The sequence below is a fragment of the Myotis nattereri genome (genome assembly GCF_964212035.1).
Source record: "Myotis nattereri genome assembly, chromosome: 9".
Taxonomy (NCBI): domain Eukaryota; kingdom Metazoa; phylum Chordata; class Mammalia; order Chiroptera; family Vespertilionidae; genus Myotis; species Myotis nattereri.
The window spans coordinates 33,331,334-33,353,526 of NC_138084.1; the positions used below are offsets into that span (position 1 = coordinate 33,331,334).

At 39.4% G+C, this 22,193-nt stretch overlaps 1 protein-coding gene across 1 annotated transcript in view; it reads left to right on the forward strand.

Annotated features, from left to right (window-relative positions):
• Window positions 1–22,193, forward strand: part of RRAS2 (RAS related 2) — an 81,040-nt gene that overhangs the window by 51,975 nt on the left and 6,872 nt on the right. Inside the window, exons 2-4 of the mRNA XM_081098874.1 lie at window positions 11,474–11,561; window positions 13,431–13,533; window positions 13,771–13,879. Of these exons, the coding sequence (XP_080955000.1) occupies window positions 11,474–11,561; window positions 13,431–13,533; window positions 13,771–13,879 (300 nt within the window). The remainder of the gene's footprint in view (window positions 1–11,473; window positions 11,562–13,430; window positions 13,534–13,770; window positions 13,880–22,193) is intronic.

Sequence of the window (22,193 nt, forward strand, 5' to 3'; positions counted from 1 at the left end):
CTAAATATATCACAATAAAATTAGAGAGCTAGAATCTTTTAAGAGATCTTAAAAGATGGTAGTTGGCACCAATTCAAATGTCAACAGGAGCTGGTTTATAGCAACAGAGGTCCCATCCCTGGTCCCTGATTGGTCAGCTTAGAGCTGCTCTGATTGGCCAGAGCTGTGCAGAAAACCTCAGACCTATTGGTTGTAATAGGACTCCTGGAACTACTTTATACGGGTTGGCTCAGTTGGCAGAAACACAGTGCAGGCAGGCAGTTCAGCAGCATTGAGCCAGGCAGCCTAGCAGTCCAACGGCAGGCAGTTCAGCACAGAGGCATCCTCTGTGAAGTGCAGTTTGTGTTAGAGGCCACTGTGCAGAAATGGCTGCTAGGCTCTGCTTTTTTTTTTTTTTTTTTAATTATTTGAGTCCAGATGGCCACCAGGAGCCCTTTTTAGTCCTTGGGTATCCTTTTTTTCCTTTCAGGGTTCATAGGAGAAAATTCCTCATGTACAGCCAAAGCCAAGAAAGGGGGCGACTCACCCAGGAGCACTCATTTAGTTGTAGAGCTGGGACTAGAACTTAGATTTCCTCATGCTCCTTTTATTACTAAAGAGTTTCTATTTAATCTGTGTAGGTCTTTCCCCTCGGTTCCCTCTTTCATTCACAGGTTTCAGCTTTCAAAACCTACAAAAATATTTTCCTCCCACTCAGGTCTCCCAGCAACCCAGTTCTTTCCACAGGTAATTGAGGTTAGTTTCTTGTATGTCTTTCCAGAGACATTTTATACACATAAAGGAAATACGTAAACTCTGTGTATTTATTTAACAACGTATCTTGTAGATTACTCTATATTAGTACAGGAAGTCTTTTTTTTATGGCTTCATTCATATTGAATGAATGTTTCATCATTTAACCACTCATTTACTGGACAGTTAATGTTGTTTCCAGTCTTTTAAATTAAAAACAGTTGCATAATGAATTACACATGTCATGTCTTATAGGCACAGATGTATTGGTAGGATAAATTTCTAGAAATAACATTGTTAGGTCAAAGAGACTATTTCTGTACATATTTTTTATAATGCCATACTTAGACCTTTATTTATTTATTTTCTCTTTTCCACTTATTTTCTGAATGGAAGTCAGAGGGAAAGGCAGAGGGAGGGAAGGAGAGAGAGAGAGAGAGAGAGAGCGAGAAACATCGACACAAGAGTGAAACATTGATCAGCTTCCTCTTGCACACTTCCCACTAGGGATTGAGCCCGCAACCCCGGCATGTGCCTTGACTGGAATTGAACTGAACCTTTTGGTGCATGGGATGACGCCCAGCCAATTGAGCCACACTGGCCAGGGTAGACCTTTATTCATAATGTAGAAATGGAGTGTTTTCACTTTGAATGAAATTGCTTTTGTCTTTTTATTTGACAGTGGCAGTTTATAATTTTAAAAATAACTTATTTTAAGAGTAACAGAATTTCTCCTTTAAACTGGTATATGCTATATGCTTTTATGTTAATATGGAAGGTTAAAGAAAGTATAATGGAAGCAGTATTGCTTTGGAGTCAGACCTGAATTTGGATTCCAGTTCCACCAACCTACTGACTTTTGCCCTTTGGGTAGGTCATTTAAACATTGAGCTTCAATAATCTCATTGTAAAATGGGAATAGTAATACCAACCTGACAAAGTGGGTTGTTTAGAACTACTGTATGTCATTGATTCTAAGAAACACATTCTCCCCCCACCCCCCCTACATTTTAGTATCTCTGACATTGAAATGCTTTATAATTGAAGACAAGTCCTAATTGTTTTGACTCTTTTTCTCTCTTGGCACATAAAATAATAATGGTCTGACAATTGATTTGATTTTAGATTTGATGAAGTAGGGTGATTCCACATACTGGCACAAGTGGACTGTGCTAGGGCATGACATAGGTGGAGGAGTGAAGTGTGATGGGGAAAGTTCAGGGTTGAGGTAGGGGGTGGATGGGTGTTAGAGGAGTGGGTATAGCCGTGGTGTTTTGTTTTAGGCAAGTGGTCAGAATAGCAGATCCACCACATAGGGGGTGGATAGTACAACTGCTTGGTGAAGCACGGGAACAAACGTTACCCACAAATTTGGGTTTATGGAAGTTGGAATTATGGCAAAGTGTTTGTGGCCAACAGGACTTTAGCTCAGGGCTGAGATTTTGGAACTGTGTACTAATTTGTGTCAGGAAGACTATAAAATAATGACTGTGGAGAAGATATTTGCAAATCATGTATCTGAAGGGAATTGTATACAGGATATATGAAGAACTCTCACACTCAACAACAAAAGGACAACCCAGCTTAAAAGTGGGCAAAGATTTGAACAAGCATTTCTCCAGAGAAGGCGTAAAATGGCCAATAAGCATGTGAGAAGATGACCAACAACCCATTAGGGAAATGCCAATCGAAACCGCAAAGAGATATTACCCTACACCCACTAGGATAGCTAGGGTAAAAAAGACAGATATTAGTAACAAGTTTTGGTGAGGATATTGAGAAATCCTCAAACACTGCTGATGGGGATGTAAAATGGTGCAGCCCCTTTGGAAAACTCTGGAAGTTCCCCAGAAAGTTAAACATAGTTTTACCATGTGACCTAGCAATTCCACTTCTAGGTATATATCCAAAGAAAATGAAAACATGTTTACACAAAGAGGTGTACATGAATCTTCATCACAGCACTGTTAATAGCCAAAATGAAAAAACAAACAAACAAACCCTCAAATGTCCATCACCCAGTGAATGGATAAATATAGTGTATCCATATGGTGCATCTCATAGAAAGGAATGAGAATTGGAATCCTGATACATGCTACAACATGAATGAACATACAAACAAAAACAATGAGGCTCTGGTTCTAGGAATGACCTGTGTTTGTAGATTATCAGCGTAAGGGTTCAGAGTCGAAGAAGCCAAATTATAAGAGCTGGAACACCTGTTGTTTGGAAAAATCCTTGAGAAGAGGGAGGAGAAGTGGTGATATTGCAGTTTGGGAATACAACAGAAGCACTTATCAGCATTGCCAAGGTCAGACGAATAACAAAGCTAACAGTGGTGAGGCTCTGAATGTTGGCTTGTAATGATTGAAATTGCTTCCTGCCTGAAATAGGTATTGGGCCTGAGGTCTGCGTAGTTGGGCTGAGCCTGCAGAGAGGACCTAGGGGACTCCAGTGTGGGGAAGCACCATGATATGGAGAGGAAGGGTACACAGATAGGACCCAGGTTAAGCCTGGACATTGTGTACCCATAGAGGTCAGGGTCTATGTCAGTGGTTCTCAACCTTCTGGCCCTTTAAATACAGTTCCTCATGTTGTGACCCAACCATAAAATTATTTTCGTTGCTACTTCATAACTGTAATGTTGCTACTGTTATGAATCATAATGTAAATATCTGATATGCAGGATGGTCTTAGGCGACCCCTGTGAAAGGGTCGTTCGACCCCCAAAGGGGTCGCGACCCACAGGTTGAGAACCGCTGATCTAAAGGGTCCCACAGAGGCAAGCATTTATGTTGTTGAAGCACCTGTGGTCCACGAGAGCTGGAGGTAAGGAAGGCTAACTTAACCAAGGTAATAGTGCCCGATGGAAAGGATGGGTTGGATATGGAAATTCCCTAGGAGTGCAAAGTTCAAGTCAAGGTAGGAGCCGAAAGACACAGATCAAAAACGACCTGTGCCTTGGTGTGAAAAAAGGAGTGTCATGGGATTTACTCAGATTTCCCATGGGAATGCCATGAGATGTTTATTGAATGTCTACATATCATACATAGACCCTCTCTGTTTATCTATTACTCTGTGCCAATTGTCATTATGCTTTGAAAAAATTGTTTTCTTATTCTTAAAACATATAGGCTTTGTGTTACATGTTGTAATAAGACTAATAATTGGGAGATGAAAGCGAACTAATAACAATTAAGGTCAAGCAAGGGAAATAAACTTCATGCTGCATGATGGAGGCCACTGGCTTATTGTTGCTTAATGGTTTCTACATATGCCAGCTCTGAAGGATAAATACGCAGTGATGTATTTCCTTACCTGCAAATGGCTTGTATATAGGAATAGTGGCTGCAGCCATGGCAGCTTCCGTTTCCTCACGTTGACAGTTTTCAAAAATCACTCTGCTGATATTATGAACTAAACATTTTTGTAGTACTGTGGAGGAAGGGGAAAGAGGAAACCCTTTCTTTTCTTCTGAAAGGACAAAAGCTTTGAAGAAGAAGCTGAAGCTCCCTTTGGGGAGCTGACGTGAAATGGTGGTTGAGTCCTGAATAATTTTCCCTTCACAGTCTGAAGTGTTTCTTTTCCTTTCTCACCTGTGCTGAAAATGTTACTAAAGATTCACTTTGGTTTTGAATGTTGCTTTTTAGAATAGCAAGTGTGGGCATAGGGGGCCAGGGTGATCTTTCTTAGACTGCAGCGGGCTCTAATTGGGACTGATAATTTTTCACCTTGTGTCTCTGGTGAGATTCGCTCTCTTGAGGGAACTGTTAGTTTTCATTTGAGAGTGGAACAGCGGGGCGAGAGGTAAGTGGTTTTGTACCTAGAATGTTTTCAAAACAGGGCTAAAGTCTAAGAGTGTAGTGGGCAGTTGGGGCATAATGAGGAGGCTGGGGTAAGTGTAGGTTAGGGCTGGCTCTGTACTCTGGGAAAGGAAGTGAAATCCTCTTCCCAGTTCTTTTTAGGGTCAAATGATTCTGCTTCAGAGGTTTGGACTCAGGGTTAATACTGGCTCAGCACCATATTTCAATGGTAGTTTGTGGTCTGGCTATGGACCTAAACAGATTATTCTCCGGGGGAGTGAGTACCAAATAACTGACTCAGAAACAAACTTTTGTAACAGGACTAGTTTGTAAGTTGACTTTGTACTGTGCTTTTGCTTGCTGCATACCAGACCCATTGATTTGCAACCGAATACTTTCTACATGAGGTGTACATATCGCTGAGATTGCCCAGAAGTCACATGGAGGCCTGAGTTTTGCTAAAAAGAAAGTAAAAGGATTACTGGGCTTAGTGTAGCCTTTATTATTCTGCATTTCAGTTCTGGAGGATACATTATGGAGATCTCTGTAATCAATTATACACGTTAGATTAAATGAAATACTAATTTCAGTCAGAAAAAAAGTGTTTAAGTGAAGGAATATTAAGCACATTGGAAACATTTGACATAAAAATAAGAGAGGGTATTGCAGGGAACAAAGGTTCTCTGTGACTTGACAGCTGCTGTTCAGAAGTGACACCAGGAAGAGCCGGGCTCGGGCTCCCAGCTGCCTGAGGTTGCTGCAGTCTTCTCGAGTGTTACCAGAGGAATTTGTGCAGCTCTTGTTTTAGCAAATAGAGGCCACTGGTGGCGAACCAGGTCCCTCCTGTGCTCTGGGAAATTAGTCCTTAACTCCCCGTTGCGATCTTTATAATATTGGGTTTTCCAGCAGTCAGGATTTTGAGGGTCTGTGTACAAGGTACATTGCTTAACTCCCTTGCAAGGAAGTTCCAAAAAGTATGAGATAGACCTTGGATACATCAAATCTACTTGGACGTATATAACTGGATTTTCACTAGAACTCTAACTAACCTTTTTCAGTTTTTCTTGAAGCCCCAAAGGCTGAGAATAAAGTAATAGTTGCCAAGTTACCCTCATATTCCAAGGACATGCATGGAATATGACCTTAAATTGGTTTTGCACATTTAGCCCATACCTTATCTCCAGGAAATAACAGTGTGGAGAGTTAAGGGGTCTGAGGTGAAGATTTCAGGAAAGAGCTGTTAGTATGTAGTGTGCTTTTTGTCCTTTCCCACCGTCGCACACAGCGGAGAGGAGATGGTGCTTTTCTTATATCCCCTTCATTGAAGCCAGATGATGGGGAAGGCACTAACAGAATTATTCTGAGAACTTGACCTGTATCCTCTTGTTTGGAGAGAATAAGGATTCAAATGTGAATCAATAGCAGAGCAGAGAGAAAAAAAGAGGGTTCTGCAGGGTGGAGCAAGAGTAGGTTTGCAGTTGTGAACACGTGAAAGTTTATTCTTGTATTATTACTTATTAATGATTGCATTATTTTCCCTGTGAGCTTCTGTAAACTACTCTTGCCCCACCCTGGAGTTAGCCACCTGAACGTCAGAAAACAGCAGTGTTTCCGAGCTTCTGGATGGAACCAGCGGAAAGCTTCTGAAAGGGGGCTGTGCATGGCCACCTGGAGATGATGTAGCCCAGGAGGAGAGGTACCCATGAGACCCCAAGGACAGGGTGGGAGGTGGAAACAGCCTCATTTAAGTCCTGGGGTTGCACAGGGCGGGTCCCACACAGGGACTCTTCCAGGAAACCTACAGGCCCTCGTGAGAAAGCATGGACATCAGGTTTCATTGGTGCAGCCTTTCCAACCCCTCTTACTCTCCCCACTCCAGCTCCCTGAAGGAGCCACAGACAACCTTGTTGTAAAAATTAATCAGGAAAATATTGTATGTATCACATAATAAAATGTAATGTTATGAACTGCTTACCACACGTTAAATGCTAAATAAAAGATGACTGCTCTTCTTGTAATTGAAGATACTTCCTTTTTTTTTTTTTTTTTTAAATGGATGTAATGGAGAAGGGAATGGAGATGAGTTTGAGAGTCATTTAACTTTTGAAAGGCAGAATAAGTGAAGCGGAAGGATTTTTGGCCAAAGAGCCTGCAAACTTTGATTTTAGTGTTGGATCTGCCAACGATTTGCTGTTTTAAGTGCTAGGGAAGTCACGTTACCTCTGACAGAAATCTGTGCCCCCATGGAGTTTATATTGTCGGAGTGGGGGAAAGGATGGATGGTAAAAGTAAAAAAATGTATAAAGAAAACTGGAAAATATTCTGACCAAGTAAAAAATTTGTAGGCTTCTAGGCAGTTTGGTTTTGAATACAGTGAGGTGAAAGCTCAGTTGAAAAGCATCCTTTCATCCCTTGATTTGACCCTTTCTATAGTACTTGGGTGCTACCACCAGATTGAAAAAAATAAATTTCATATGAAAATTGGCAAATATATGCGAAAGTAGAGAGAATAGTAAAATATACTCTCATATACACATTACCCAGACTCAGTAGTTAGCAGTGTTTTTCTATATGGTTTCAACGATTTCCTTCCCCTGCTCTCTCCTCTCCCCCTCCCCTTTCTGACCCCATGTTTCTAGAGGACTCCAGGACTCCTGAGGATGGTGCTGTGCTCAGAAATGCTCTGTCATTGGTTTAAACTCATCAGTGGCCTGGTCGGTCTAGCCTTCTGTCCTTTTTAAATACAAGGGTAGTGGACTTCACCAGTGTGGTGGCTTCACGGAGTTCCCCGTCTCTACCTACCTGTCCCAGTACATAGACCAGGCACCGCTCGGTGGCAGTGCTTGGGAACTACACTTTCATCAGTAGCTTGGCGGCAGGAGAAAGTGGGTTGTCACTCTTGCCCATTGAATGCAGAAGTAGTATCATTCTCATTCCTTCCCTTCCCCTTTCTTTTCTTCCCTACAGCAGCTTCTCTGAATGGGAAGACAGTGAGTTGGCCAAGCAATCTAGTGGCATATAATCGAATATTCCTGCTATCACAGCGTTAACACTCTTGCATTATTAAGGGCTTCCCTAGATTTTATCTGGGGAAATAGATCTCCCTGTCTGAATGGGCTAGCTTCTCTAATCCTAACTTTGCTCCATGCCTCCTAACATCCTTAAAGAGATTTAGGTCCATTTGCCCTTCTTACTACCTGGAAGGCATCCTGCCCTTTGGAAGGAGCACTCCTGTTCTTTCTGGCTAGGATCCTTCTCCATGCATCCTTTCCTGTAATACCAAGAAAACACATATTCCCCCCCCCCCCCCTTTTCCCCCCTTCACTGTGTTTTTCTGGACTCTTTAGTCCAATTCTTTCCTGCCCTTGCCTGAACCTCTACTATCTTCCACAGTACAGTACCATACTCCGGTTTTCCTTGCTTTCTGCTACAGAATATCCTTTCTGGACTGTGGTAGGTAACATTTCAACTTCAGCAGACAGACTGTTTTCTTTTCTGGCAAATTGCAGGGGCTCTGTGTTTATAGGTGAATGTATACATAGTTCCTGTGCATTAGGCACTGCAGTATTAACCCCTTAAATTTTGTTGCCTTCTGAACAAGCATGGTATTGGCATTTCATGCTGTTTCTGTTCTTTGGCCAGTACATTTAACACTCCTTATTCTCCTCTTTTCTAATCACAGCACAATTACTGCATGTTGTGCAAAAAGCAGTGGGCTCTGAAAGTAGGGACTTTGTCCCTGTGATGCTCCATAAATAATAGTTGAGCAAATGAATGAGAACAAGAGCAATTGACTGAAGGATTTCAAGTAGTGAAAAATAAGTCTGAATGGTGAACAACACAGATCAAACTAGAAGGCTTTAAATACAAGGGTAGTGGACTTCACCAGTGTGGTGGCTTCACGGAGTTCCCCGTCTCTACCTCAAAGTACTGAATCATATAAGCAATAAAGGCACCATTTAATCCAACCATTAATTTATGCAATTTAGAAAGGTATAATTTGTATCGTGCAAAAAAGTACACATACCTTAAATGTACAGCTTGATGAATTTTTACATATGTATATATTTGGCAGTTACAGCTCAGATCCAGAAAATATTTCCAGAATCCCAGATGGGGTGAGGGTAGCTTTTATTTTTGGTTCACAACATTTTGAATACCAAGTCCCATGGTTGGTCTGTGGTATAACTAGGATTGGAATTATTACATTTGTTCCTGGGATTAGCAAGTCTATAGACTTGAATAAAAACACTAGTTCATACCATCTAACCATGTGACAAAAATAATATTATGGTTAATGTTTATGAACCATCAGCATGCCTTGGCACTTTATATGCATGACTTCTTTTTACCTGTTCCACCAGGTTTTGTCGCTGTCCCATTTTATAGATGCTAAAGGTTAGAAAGGTAAAGTCATTTGCCTCCAGTTCCACAGCTATCAAATAGAGTTTGACTTCAATCCAGGACTGCCCTTCATCAGAGCCTGATTTCTTGTTGGTGATCAAATATCTGGTACCGAAGTTTAAACAACAAAAATGTTATGTCTTTATGGTGGGAGGTGATGATTCTGTTTGTTACCTGCACATGATGAATGCCTGTTTTAGGCATATTCTGAGCCGTGGCTTATTAGAATTATGAAAGGGAAAGAGTGTCTGGTTTTGTGACAGCCATGTCCAGAGTGATGTTGTTACTGAACTCAAGGGGCTCGCCACTGGGGGTGTTCTGTTCAAGAATGAGGCATAGTTGTTACAAGGTAGTTTGATTTACTTGCAGCAAGGAAAGGAAACAGGATTTATATCCAAAGCTCTGTCTTGCCCAGATCTTGAGGCCCTAGATCTAACAGTGTTCCTTAGGATGGATCTCTATGAGACAAGAAGATACTTTTCAGTAAGGATGACTCTTTAAAGTCTACATATAATAGTAAGACGATGGGCTCTACAGACAACTTTTGAAAACAGGACACAATATAGATGAAATGTGGACCTAAATATCCAGAAACTCCAAAATTAGTTTGTCTTAAAAATTAATATGAATGGAATAAGTTCTTGCCAGTGTTAGTAAAGTGGCAAACTTTTTACAACATTAAGATTGTTTCAGGAACTAAGACATCCAAAGAAAACATGAAACTTCCATAGCCACTAAATTTATTTTAATAGCCCTCAAAGTTGCTTAAACTACAAGTCTCCTAAAAGTGGTAATGTTTTCATTTGGTTTCACAATGCAAAAAGAACCCATCTCATTGAAAGAACTCTAGCTATTATGCATGACCTGGACATTTGAAAAATATAGTTAATATTTGTCTATTATGTTTTCAAACAAAATGGAAATGACAGTGGGCACATTTTAGGGCATTTCGGCATGAGCTGGGAATACTCAGTGAAATTCAGGTTTGTGAGATGAAAGCATGGCAAGAGGTGTCAGATTGCTGTGGAGAAACATGTTTCAGGAAACTCATCTTAAAAATATATAAACAGCGTGCTTTATCCCACCTGCTTGGCGAAAGGCTGCAGTTTCAAGTTGTTTAGAGTAGTCGGTACAAAGAATATTGTTGCCAGTTGTATTTACTTTCTGAAGAGGTGTGGGTGCCAAGAAGTGAGTTCAGGATTGTTTGGATATCTGTTTATTTTTAAATGGGGAATGGGGTAGTGATGGAAATGGCTTTCTACTCCAAGCTGCTCCTGTTGGTAAATGTTTCTTTTACAGACTTTGTTTAATAAATTATGCATTTAAGTGAAACCATCAGTTGGGAAGTAGGATTATGGATGCTGAATTCTATGATTAAAGTTAACCCTAAAATATAACTGTGGCAAGTATCCCTCAAAAATAAAATAAATATGTAAAGTCATGGTAGCAAGCAGGTCATTGTTCTCACCCTTTCTACCCCGCCCTCCTCAAACCAGGGGTTTCTTCACTGTCCTGTGCAGAGTGCCTGTGTCTGCGTAGCTTTTTGGAGTTTGCATAGGTCACCATGCCCAGGGCTGTCACTTAAGAAGGCTGTGTCCCAGGAGCCAAGCAGGTCCTGCTGCCAAGAACCTTTGCCTGGACAATGGCTGAACACCTCTGGCGTTGGTTCTTAGCGGCGAACTGCCTTCCTCCGAGTTGTTCCCTCAGACTTTGTAAGGAGCCAGTGGGAGGGGAGTGCAGGAGACAGCAGAACAGGGTGATGTCAGTGTCCTAGTTGGTGCTCTTCTAGGGAACGAAGTCTCTCCGATTTTTGTGGTTGCTGTTGTTTCCTTGTTACAAACCTTTTTTTAAAAAACTGAAATATAATACACAGACATGTATTTGGTTCGCTAAGACGCTTCCCTTCTGACTGCTACCTGAACTGTGCTTCCTGCTGGTGATGATTTCAGAGGGTAACAATTGGGAGGCTTTGCTAACGGAAGGGGGAAATTGAAATTAAGATAACAACAAGAATATCAGTGAAAGAATAAGTTGAGATCCCCATAAATGAAAGAATCCTGAAGTCGTGTTTCTTATGATAATATTATTCAAGGCCGGTGAGAAGATGAGGCATGAGAAAGGAAGCGGGACGTGCAGTCTTCGAGGCCTCTCTCTGTGTTGTCTCGTTTGTTTCAGCTACTTTGTTCTTAGGACTGATGCTTACGGTCGGGCTGCAAATAGACCTGAATTTTAATTTATCGTGTTTTCTTAGTTTTTCTTGATAGCTAGATTCTTAGGTGTATATATAAGTTAATTATGAGAACAACCTGCAGATGTTTTATAGTCTTCTTGCATATTTCAGATAGGACGATTCAGATACTTAATTTTTTTTTTTTTGAAAACTGCTTCATTTAATGGGGAATTGACATAGTAGCGATAAGCCCTAATACAATGAAAATATTTTGATTAATTCTGGATATGTGGGATTTGATAAAGTTACATTGGTACTTGTTTAGGCAGACATGAATTTTAAAACAAGGTAATTTTTCTTACAGTCCTATTTTGTGACGGATTATGATCCAACCATTGAGGATTCCTACACAAAGCAGTGTGTGATAGATGACAGAGCAGCCCGGCTAGATAGTAAGTAATCTTCCTTTATTTGATAGTTCATATATCCTATTTTTAAAAACTAAGCTCTGACGTGTTTCTAGGTTAAATATAATAGAAATATTAGATAATCTTACATATAAGCCTGTCTCTTTCTTATGTTTTAATTGATAAATCTGCACATTGGGTAATTTAAATATTCCTCAGTAAATGTAAGGTAAAACAGCACCTGGCTTGATCTTGTTCTGGGGAAACTAGTCCTATAACATTATAACTTGAAGTTGTGTTTATTGGGCTATTTGGGAAAAACATGTGAGGTTTTAGCTCTTTCTAGTGTTAGTAAAAAAAAATTAGCTTCCATGGCCTAAAAAGGCTTTATTAGGCCATTGCTTGCAGAAAAAAAAAAAAAAAAAGGCCAGTTTTGGGGCATGGAGCCTACACTACCAACAGCATGGCTGAGGGGGAGGTGGGGGAAGGGGGAAGATAGCACGCCATCCGGAGTTTTGCAAGTGGTTAATACATTAGGTGTGGGGGAGAAAGATGTAAGTCATTCTGAAAAGGATTTCCGTTGCCTATAGACCAAGGGGATGGGAGAAAGTGCAGCGGGCTAGTTCTGGGATAGGCCCAAAGAGTCCAAGGAAGAGGCATCGGCTCCCGTGGGTTAGTGGTGGACAGCAGATTCGAAAATTCATGTGTAAATAAGAAGTGGGGCCCTAACCAGTTTGGCTTAGTGGTTAGAGCGTCGGTCTGCGGACTGAAGGGTCCCAGGTTCGATTCCGGTCAAGGGCATGTACATTGGTTGCAGCCACATCCCCAGTGGGGGGTGTGCAGGAGGCAGCTGATCGATGTTTCTAACTATCCCTCTCCCTTCCTCTCTGTAAAAAAAGAAATAAAATGCATTAAAAAAAGAAGTGGGGCTCCTGGGGTTCTGTGGCGCCCCGCTATTCTCTCTTTTGGGTAATCGTGGGAATAGCCACCTGGAAATTAATCCTAAATTCCAGCAGATACACTGGAATGTGAGCCGTCTTGTCAGTCCTGGTTCACAGACTGACTGTCTCTCTCACTCTCTGGCAGCTATAATTGTAATTTAGAATATCCAAGGATTTTCTTTTTCTTGTACTACCTTTTGGTAAAGCTTAAACTAGGTGAAGTAAATAAAGAAGAGCTTCAATATTTGTTAATTTGCTTAGAATTTATAGCACAGAGGCTTTAGCAAATATTTTTTTTTTTTTTGCTTGGCTAACACTTCACCTCTCCAGAAAAGAAAGCCCTGTCCCTTTGACTCGTACAGTCCTTTTTTTTCACAGAGATGAAGGAAAACATTAGCACCTGCACTTGAAGTATGGTATTTGGGGAGTAAAACAGAGTTTCCTTTTGAATTTATAGGTATTTTTTCTAGTTCTTTCCATAGAGGAGATAAACATTCAAATGAATTCAGAGGTTATCTGACTCTAACTGCCTTGATGTATTTGATATTTTTAAACCTTGTAATTGGTATGCTAATATATTCTAACTACAAAATCAACCTGTGCTGATGAAGGTAATTCTGAAACCGGCTGCCATTAGAATATATATGTCTTTCATATTGAGAATAAAGTACTAAGAGGAGAAGAATTCCATTTCTTTTTTTAAAATATATTTTATTGATTTTTACAGAGAGGAAGGGAGAGGGAGAGGGATAGAGAGTTAGAAACATCGATTCAGCTGCCTTCTGCACACTCCCTACTGGGGATGTGTCTGCAACCAAGGTACCTGACCTTGACCAGAATCGAGCCAAATGGTTTCTTTATCACACTAAGTATGACATGCTCTGAAGGACTCACATTAATTGGACCTACCTTTGTGGGAGGCAATTTTACATTGAAAACATGGACACAGTTACAGTTGTTATTTTTTCTTTAGTTCTAGATACAGCAGGACAAGAAGAGTTTGGAGCTATGAGAGAACAGTATATGCGGACCGGCGAGGGTTTCCTGTTGGTCTTTTCGGTCACAGATAGAGGCAGGTTTGTACCAATATTAAAATGGAGATCTCTCTTTAGCCTAGACCAGCAGTTGCCAACCGGTGGCCCGCGGACCACTGATGGCCCATGAGGTCCGAAAGGTTGTCGACCGCGGGTCTAGACCACTGTTTTATTGAATTTGGATTTTCTGGTTTTTAGAAAGAAAAAGAAATAGAGTATTAAATGGGACATGGGACATATGCTGCTCCTTGGCCAAATTAATTGTTTTTCTTTTTTTAGTTTTGAAGAGATCTATAAGTTTCAAAGACAGATTCTCAGAGTAAAGGATCGTGATGAGTTTCCAATGATTTTAATTGGTAACAAAGCAGATCTGGATCACCAGAGACAGGTGAGAAGGAATTTTGCATTTGGGAAAACAGTTGTTTCTATGTAAGTGAGTGGATGTATTTAATGCAACAATTGAAAGTGCCATGATAGGAAAACTGTGCTGTTTGACATAGCACACTGTTTATAGAAGTCACAATAGGTAAGAAATAAAAAGGTAGTAGATTTGGGGAAATTAAGTTTTCACTTTTTTTTTTTTGCGAAGAGCTTTAGTGGACTGTATAAACCTGCAAGTATTTGTACTAGCTCCAGTTCACATGTTAAATTTCTTGGGTAACATCCAAAACTCTAATTTAGTTAGACATTCTTAAAATTACCCCCAAAGGCCTAATTTATTCATTATTAGTGCTAAATTACTTTCATGTAGAGAGTGGATTTGATTTAAATGACAGTATTTGATTTTTTTTCTAAGTCCCATTAATGACCAAATTTTCTGTTAATTTTTCACATTGGCTAGCTCTACCACTAGTAACCAGCAAGAAAAGAATATTTTCAGTATTTAGTTGCAGGCTGGTTTATACTAACTTAATTCTTTTTTTTTAAATTTTCTTTATTGATTAAGGTATTGCATATGTGTCCTTATCCCCCCATTGCCCTCATGCCCTCACCCCCTGTTGTCTGTGTCCATTGGCTAGGCTTACATGCATACAAGTCCTTTGGATGATCTTTCCTCCTTACCCCCACACTCCCATGCCTTCCCTCTGAGGTTTGATGGTCTGATCGATGCTTCCCTGTCTCTGGATCTGTTTTTGATAATCAGTTTATGTTGTTCATTATAGTCCACAAATGAGTGAGATCAGGTGATATTTATCTTTCTCAAACTGAGTTATTTCACTTAGCATAATGCTCTCCAGATCCATCTATGCTGTTGCAAATGATAGGAGTTCCTTCCTTTTTACAGCAGCATAGTATTCCATTGTGTAGATATACCACAGTTTTTTAATCCACTCATCTGCTGATGGGTATTTAGGCTGTTTCCAAATCTTAGCTATTGTAAATGGTGCTGCTATGAACATAGGGGTGTATATATCCTTTCTGATTGGTGTTTCTAGTTTCTTGGGATATATTCCTAGCAGTGGGATCCCTGAGTCAAATGGGAGTTCCATTTTTAATTTTTTGAGGAAGCTCCATACTGTCTCCCACAGTGGCTGCACTAGTCTGCATTCCCAACCAGCAGTGCATGAGGGTTCCTTTTTCTCCGAATTCTTGCCAGCACTTGTTGTTTGTTGATTTGTTGATGATAGCTATTCTGACAGGTGTGAGATGGTACCTCATTGTTGTTTTGATTTGCATCTCTTGGATGTTTAGTGACTTTGAGCATGTTTTCATATGTCTCTTGGCCTTCTGTATGTCCTCTTTCAAAAAGTATCTATTTAGGTCCGTTGCCCATTTTTTTTATTGGATTGTTTATCTTCCTTTTGTTAAGTTGTATGAGTTCCCTGTAAATGTTGGAGATGAAACCCTTATCAGAGAGAACATTGGCAAATATGTTCTCCCATGCAGTGGGTGTTCTTGTTGTTTTGTTGATGGTTTCTTTTGCTGTGCAGAAGCTTTTTATTTTGATGTAGTCCCATTTGTTTATTTTCTCTTTAGTTTCCATTGCCCTAGGAGCTGTATTGGTGAAAGTATTGCTTCGGCATATGCCTGAAATTTTGCTGCCTGTGGATTCTTCTAAGATTTTTATGGTTTCCCATTTTACATTTAAGTCCTTTATCCATTTTGATTTTATTTTTGTATATGGTGTAAGTTGGTGGTCTAGTTTCATTTTCTTGCATGTATCTGTCCAATTTTCCCAGCACCATTTATTGAAGAGGCTGTCTTGACTCCATTGTATGCTCTTGCCTCCTTTGTCAAATATTGAGTATAATGGCTTGGATTGATTTCTGGGTTCTCTGTTCTGTTCCATTCGTCTATATGTCTGTTCTTGTGCTAGTACCAGGCAGTTTTGAGAATCGTGGCTTGGTAATATAGCTTGATATCTACTTTCTTATTCTTTTTTTTTTTAAAAAAATATATTTTATTGATTTTTCACAGAGAGGAAGGGAGAGAGATAGAGAGAGTTAGAAACATCGATGAGAGAGAAACATCGATCAGCCGCCTCTTGCACATCCCCCACCGGGGATGTGCCCGCAACCCAGGTACATGCCCTTGACCGGAATCGAACCCGGGACCTCTCAGTCCGCAGGCCGACGCTCTATCCACTGAGCCAAACCGGTTTCGGCTACTTTCTTATTCTTAAACTTACAACACTTTCTTCCCCTTCCTCTCAGTTTGTATGAGTGATATTTTTCTGTTTCACTGAGAAGTTTCTGCATGTCCGATCTCCACATGAACTAACCTCAGTGCACATGTATCCCACCAATTCTTCCTTCCCCCACTTACATGGATAAACTCTTCACCTCTGTATGACCAGCCCCTCCTGTAGCACTGGGTCCCGTTCCTTCTCACCAGCTCATGGGCACCGCCCCAGTGATTGTTTCATTTGAGTTGCTCCATTTCTCTCCTGCGTGGTCATTCCCATTAGCATACAACATGCTACAATCTTTAAAACAAAAAGGAATTATAGCAAATACTTGTTCTTAATCTGACATTTCTCTCCAAGTACTTTTTTGCTGCTCCACTCAATAGCAAAACTCCTTAAAAGCATTGTACACTTGCTCCCTCTGCTTTCTTTCCTGCCATTCTTGCTGGCGCTGACTCCTGGCATGCAGTGCCCCAGTCAAGGTCACCACTTACGCAGATGTCAGTGACATTTGACACAGTTGCTCACATTCTCCTCTTTGAAACACTGTTTACTTAGCTCTGAGACACCATTCCCTCCCCTTCTCCTCTCCTCTGCAGTGGCCTTTGTTGGCTCCTCCCCATCTTATCTTTCTAGGGTGTCTTAGGGCCCAGGGATGTACAAGGACAAACGTACCTCCCAGCCTTGAGGGCCATACTCAACTACATTTGAAATTGAAATGTTACCTTTTTAAAGTCTCTTCAAAATTAAAGGTGATGTTCTGTAATGTCTTGGCACCCTTAATTGCTCTACGAACTGAGCCCGGGGAGGCCATAGGAACTCCCCCACCCCTTTTAGAAATGCTTACATTTTGGTCATCTCCAGGTTCTTAGTCAGTAACCAGTCAAACTTGCTCATAGTTGTTGATCTAGCTCATTCATTTTTGCCTTTGTCTTAGACACGATCCTTTGAACTTTCTCTGACTTCTAGCCTATTTTCTCTTTGATGGCAAATGCCAGTTCCCCACGTTCTCTGAGTGTGTGCTCAGCCTTGCGCTTCCTGCCACTGGCCCCTGAGACTAAATCCATCAGGGAGGGGAGACTAGCCAGAAGCAGCTTCTCCTGCTTCCTTTGGCTTCCGTATCTTTGTAGACTTGTTCTTTCATCTATTCAAAATTTATTAAACTCTTTTTCCAGACACTGACAACAGAGCAGTAGGAAAAAACAAAATCACTGAAGTTTATAGAAAGAGATTTATAGAATTTGAATGGTTATTTAGCATCACCACATACCTGATCCCTTAGAGATGCATTGATCATTTTGTTTATCCTATCAAAGTGCAGGGAGAGCACATAGGTAACTGATTGGCTTGCTCTTGCTAAAATGTAAGAGCAGGTAAGTATGACAGCACCTTGATGCTGAAACTTAATACAGCAGTGTGTGGTCTCGGGCTGTGGACTTTACGAACCTACGATTTCAAGTTCCTTGTCCTTCAGACAGCTCTGTCTAGAATGCACTGTCCTTAGCCCCCTTTTCCTCCCTGACTTGCCTTAGCTTGTCCCTTTCTTTCCACTTCGTTAGGTGTTTAATTGCTAGTGGCCCACGTCAACTGCCAGTGAGGGACGTGCAGGAGGCTGCCGATGGTTTCTCTCCCTCACCCTTCCTCTCTCTCTCAAAAAATAAATAAATAACAAAATTAAAAAAAAATATAAAAAACAACAACAAAGGAACTCATTACACTTATAATAATAGCTACCTAAATGTGCTAACTCCTATTTGTCAGTACCTGGACCACAGTGTGCCCCTGCCGCCTCCTAGGAAAAAGAACTCACGCCCCTCTAACAGTAGATCAAGGGTCTTCTAGCCTTACCTGTTCGTGCCTTGACTGCATCTCAGAGGCTTGTCAGTTGTTGACTTGAAGTACGTGCACTGAGGGCCTCTCAGTTTCCACCTGTTGGTTTTGTTCATGCTTTATCCTTAGCACATAGAACAAAGATGCACTCAGTAAATATTTGCTGAATGAATGAATCGGCATCAACGAATCAAGATGTGGTATTAATGTAATGACTCTTTCCACATAATAGGTTTGAAAAACAAGTTTTGCTTCTGTAAACTTAGGTTATTCATTAACTACACACATCCCTAAATATTACAAGTGCTGTGGTCTGTTCCATTTAAACCCAGTTTGTTTTAATAAAGTTGCTCTCATCATTCTCGATTTGGTCTTCTCTCTTTGGAAATATGTAATATTACATAAGTTCATATTATTGTGGATTTCTGTTACTATACATTGTGCCTTGGAATAGTCTCCCTGGAGGTTTCTAAATGTAGATCAGTGAATTTGTTGCATCAGATTCACTTCAATTGTTTAAAACAAAACATTTCTAGATAGGGCTCAGACCTCCCAAATCAGAATATCCAGGGGATAAGGCTGAGTATTTGGCATCTTTATAAAACTCTCTGAGGAACCTCTAAGAAAGCCTTGTTTGTGAGCCTTCAAGCTTCTGTCAATTTCTGGCTTCAAGGTGCTGTGGCTTCACTTTGTTCCACGTGATGTTCATTTTCTTTGTGTTGGTGGTAGCAGTGCTATTCCCACTCAGTTAAAATTAGGCTACATCAGTGAGCTCGACAGCAACTTTATATGTGGTTAGAGAGTTCTTGAGCAGAAATATGGTTGTACAAACTTTGCTGACCTTAATTCCTGGAAGACAGTGGTGTGAGACCATGCTTTAAAAATAAATAAATTAAGCACATACACAGTCTTAGCAGTGGGATTATTTTATCATCTAGACCATTAATTTGTTAATTTTCTTACTGTCTATAAAGACAGGTCATTTGCTGTTCCCCACTAGCTGAATTACATTATGCAGGCGGGATAAGGCAAACTACCTTTTTGAAAAATAATTGAGCAGAAAGACAAATAGAAAATTCTTAAGGACACATATTTTCCTTCCCCAGTCAAATTTCTATTAATAAAGTAAGTTGTTGAGATGAACTCGTCTCAAATATTTATTTTTATTTTTCTCCCTATATCATCTTTTATTTCAAGGTGTACTTACTTGATTGGTCATATTCACTAACATACGTTTATTTAGTTAACTACTTTGCACTCTTCTAGGCTCTTGATTTACAAAGACAAGTATTCCTTATTCCCTAGCTACAAAGAACACAATGTCAGGAGATGAGATAATAGCAGAAGAACGAGAAACCTAAACCAAAAATTACAGTGTAGTGTAGTGTGTTAACACTTAGCACAGCCTCAGCAGGGTGTGACGGGAGTCCTGGCAGGTTCTTCTAAAAACAACATCAACACTAAGGAGAAATTGCTGATTGCTTCAGTCTTAAAGTATTAGCAAGAAACAAATTAAGAGTATGGAGTTGGGAGGTCTCTTCCAGAGAGAAGGAACAGAATTTGTGACAACATGGGGGTACTTTTAAAGGAAGGAATTTACCATGTCAATTTTTTTTTTTTAAAGGACATTTAAAAAAAAAATTCTTTCTAAATTTTTGGCTTCATGAAACTTTTTTACTTGGTTTCCTTACTTGTTAATTGATTGCTTGATTTGATTGGTTTATATTTCAGAACCATAGGTCTTATGGTACATATGCTATTTTGAAGAGAAGAAGGGTAAATTTAAAAATTACATAAACTTGAAACCTGCCTGCCACCCTTTTGGAACACAACAGGGTATAAAGTGTTATGAAGTACTTGTTAGATGTATATGCATTAATGTAATAATAACCTAATGGTATTTCATTGAGGTTGCTGAATTTTGGGAATGGAATTTATTAAATTGGGAGAACAAACTACCTGAAAAGATTAGAGAGAACAATGCCTTGAGCTCAGAAAGCATCAGAAATAATTCTGATTGGTCTGAGTGGAAAACCTCATAATTCCTGGAGTATTGAATGGTGTTTCGTTTCACTAGTGGGGCAGAATTAGCCCTAGACTAAATGCTGTCCCGGCACTGTATAACAAAAAGGATCAAACTTCCCAAATAACTGAATCTCAAAAGAAGGCTCAAAACATATATAGGAATACAAACTATCCAGAACTTAGTAGGTCAAAGTCCAGTACCCAACCATTCACTCAAAAATTACTAGGCATGTAAAGAAGCAGGAAAATATGACTCATAATAGGAAAAAAAATAGTGAATAGAAACAGACCCAGAAATGACATTAACATAATTAGTGAACTCAGACATTAAAACAGATTCCTATATTAAAGAAGCTAGAGAAAAGACTGAATATGTTAACTATAGACATGAAGATGTATAAAGATCAAAATAGAACTTCCAGAAATTTGATCTACAATGTCTGAGATTAACAGCAAAAATAAAGGATGACAAATTTCTAAATTTGATGAAAACCATAAACTTGTATATCTAAGAAGCTCAGCAAACCGTGAGTACAAGAAGTATGAAGAAAATGACAATAAGGCATATTATCATGAAATTGTTTAAAACTCGTGATAAAGAGAGAATTTGAAAAATGACAAGAGGAGTGAAGATGCGACCAGTCATCATAGTTTCTCATGGGAAACAATGCAAACCAAACTGGAGTGACCCAACATCTTTGAAGTACTGAAAGAAAAAACTGTTGCCTAGAATTCAGTACCCACTAAACATTCATTTTAAAAATGAAGGTGAAAAAAAGACTTTTCCCAGGTATACAAAAAGTGAACGAATTCAATACCAGCAGACCTGCATTATAAGAAAAATAAAAGAAGAGAAATTATACCAACTGGAAATCTGGATCTATACAAAGAAATGAAGAGCACCAAAAATGGTAATTATGTGGGCAAATGTAAATTACTTTTGTTATTTAAATCTCTAAAACAATTTAATGTTCAAAGCAAGAATAACAATGTATTGTGAGGTAAAAGGTAATAAAAAAAGGCAAAAGGAAGAAACTCATTTTGTAATAAGGTTCTTAAACTAACATGAAGTGGTACAATGTAATTTGAATTAGATTGCGATGAGTGAAAATGTGTATTATAAACTCTAAAGCAATCATTAAAATAATATAATAAGTATGCAATTCATTAATCAACATAGGAAATAATATGGAATCATTAAAAAACACAGTTAATCCACAACAAGGCAGAAAAAGGAAAAGTAGGACAATGAACAAATAGGATGGACAGGAAACAAATTTCAGGGTGACTCAACTATATCAACAATAACATTAAATGTAAATAGTGTGAACACCTCAATTGAAAGGCAGATATTGTCAGATTGGATAAACAAAGCAAGACCCTACCAGAAATCTACTTTAAATGTGAAGACACAAATAGGTTAAAAATAAAAGGTTGAGTAAAATATACCATGGTAACACTAATGAAAAAACAGTTGGTCCTGGTCAGTGTGGCTCAGTTGGTTGAGCATCGTCCTGTGCACCAAAAAGTCACCAGTTCAATTCCTGGTCAGGGTGTATGAGTTGCAGGTTTGTTCCCTGGTTGGTTGGGGTGCGTGCAGGAAGTAGCTGATCGATGTTTCTCTCTCTTATTGATGTTTCTCTCTCTTTTTTCCCTCTCTCTCTCTCTCCCTTCTCTCTAAAAAATCAATAAAAACATAAAAAAAAACACAGCTGAAATGCCTCTATAAATATCAAAGTAGATTTCAGCAAATAATATTACCAGGAATAAAGAGGATTGTGTCATAATGATAAAGAGGTTAATTCATCAAGAGAACATAACAATCCTAAATATTCATGTACCTGATAGCAGCTTCAAAATTCTTGAAGCAAAAATTGAAAGAACTACATAGAGAAATGGACATATTTATACTAAGAGTCAGAAATTTCAGCACCCCTCTCTCAATAGTTGACCGAGCAAGCAGAAAGAAAATCAGTAGTGAGATATATAGGTGGCTTGAACAACACTATCAAACAACTTATCCTTAATGACATTTAATGAACGCTTCACCTAACAATAGCAGAATGCACATCTTTTGAAATAAGAGCGGATCACAGAACAAATCTCAATAAATTTAAAGGGATTCTAATGAGACAGCATATATTTTGTTTTAATTCCATAGTGGAATTAAATTGGAAATCAATAAAAAAGAAATCTAGGTAATCTCCAAATATGGGGAAAC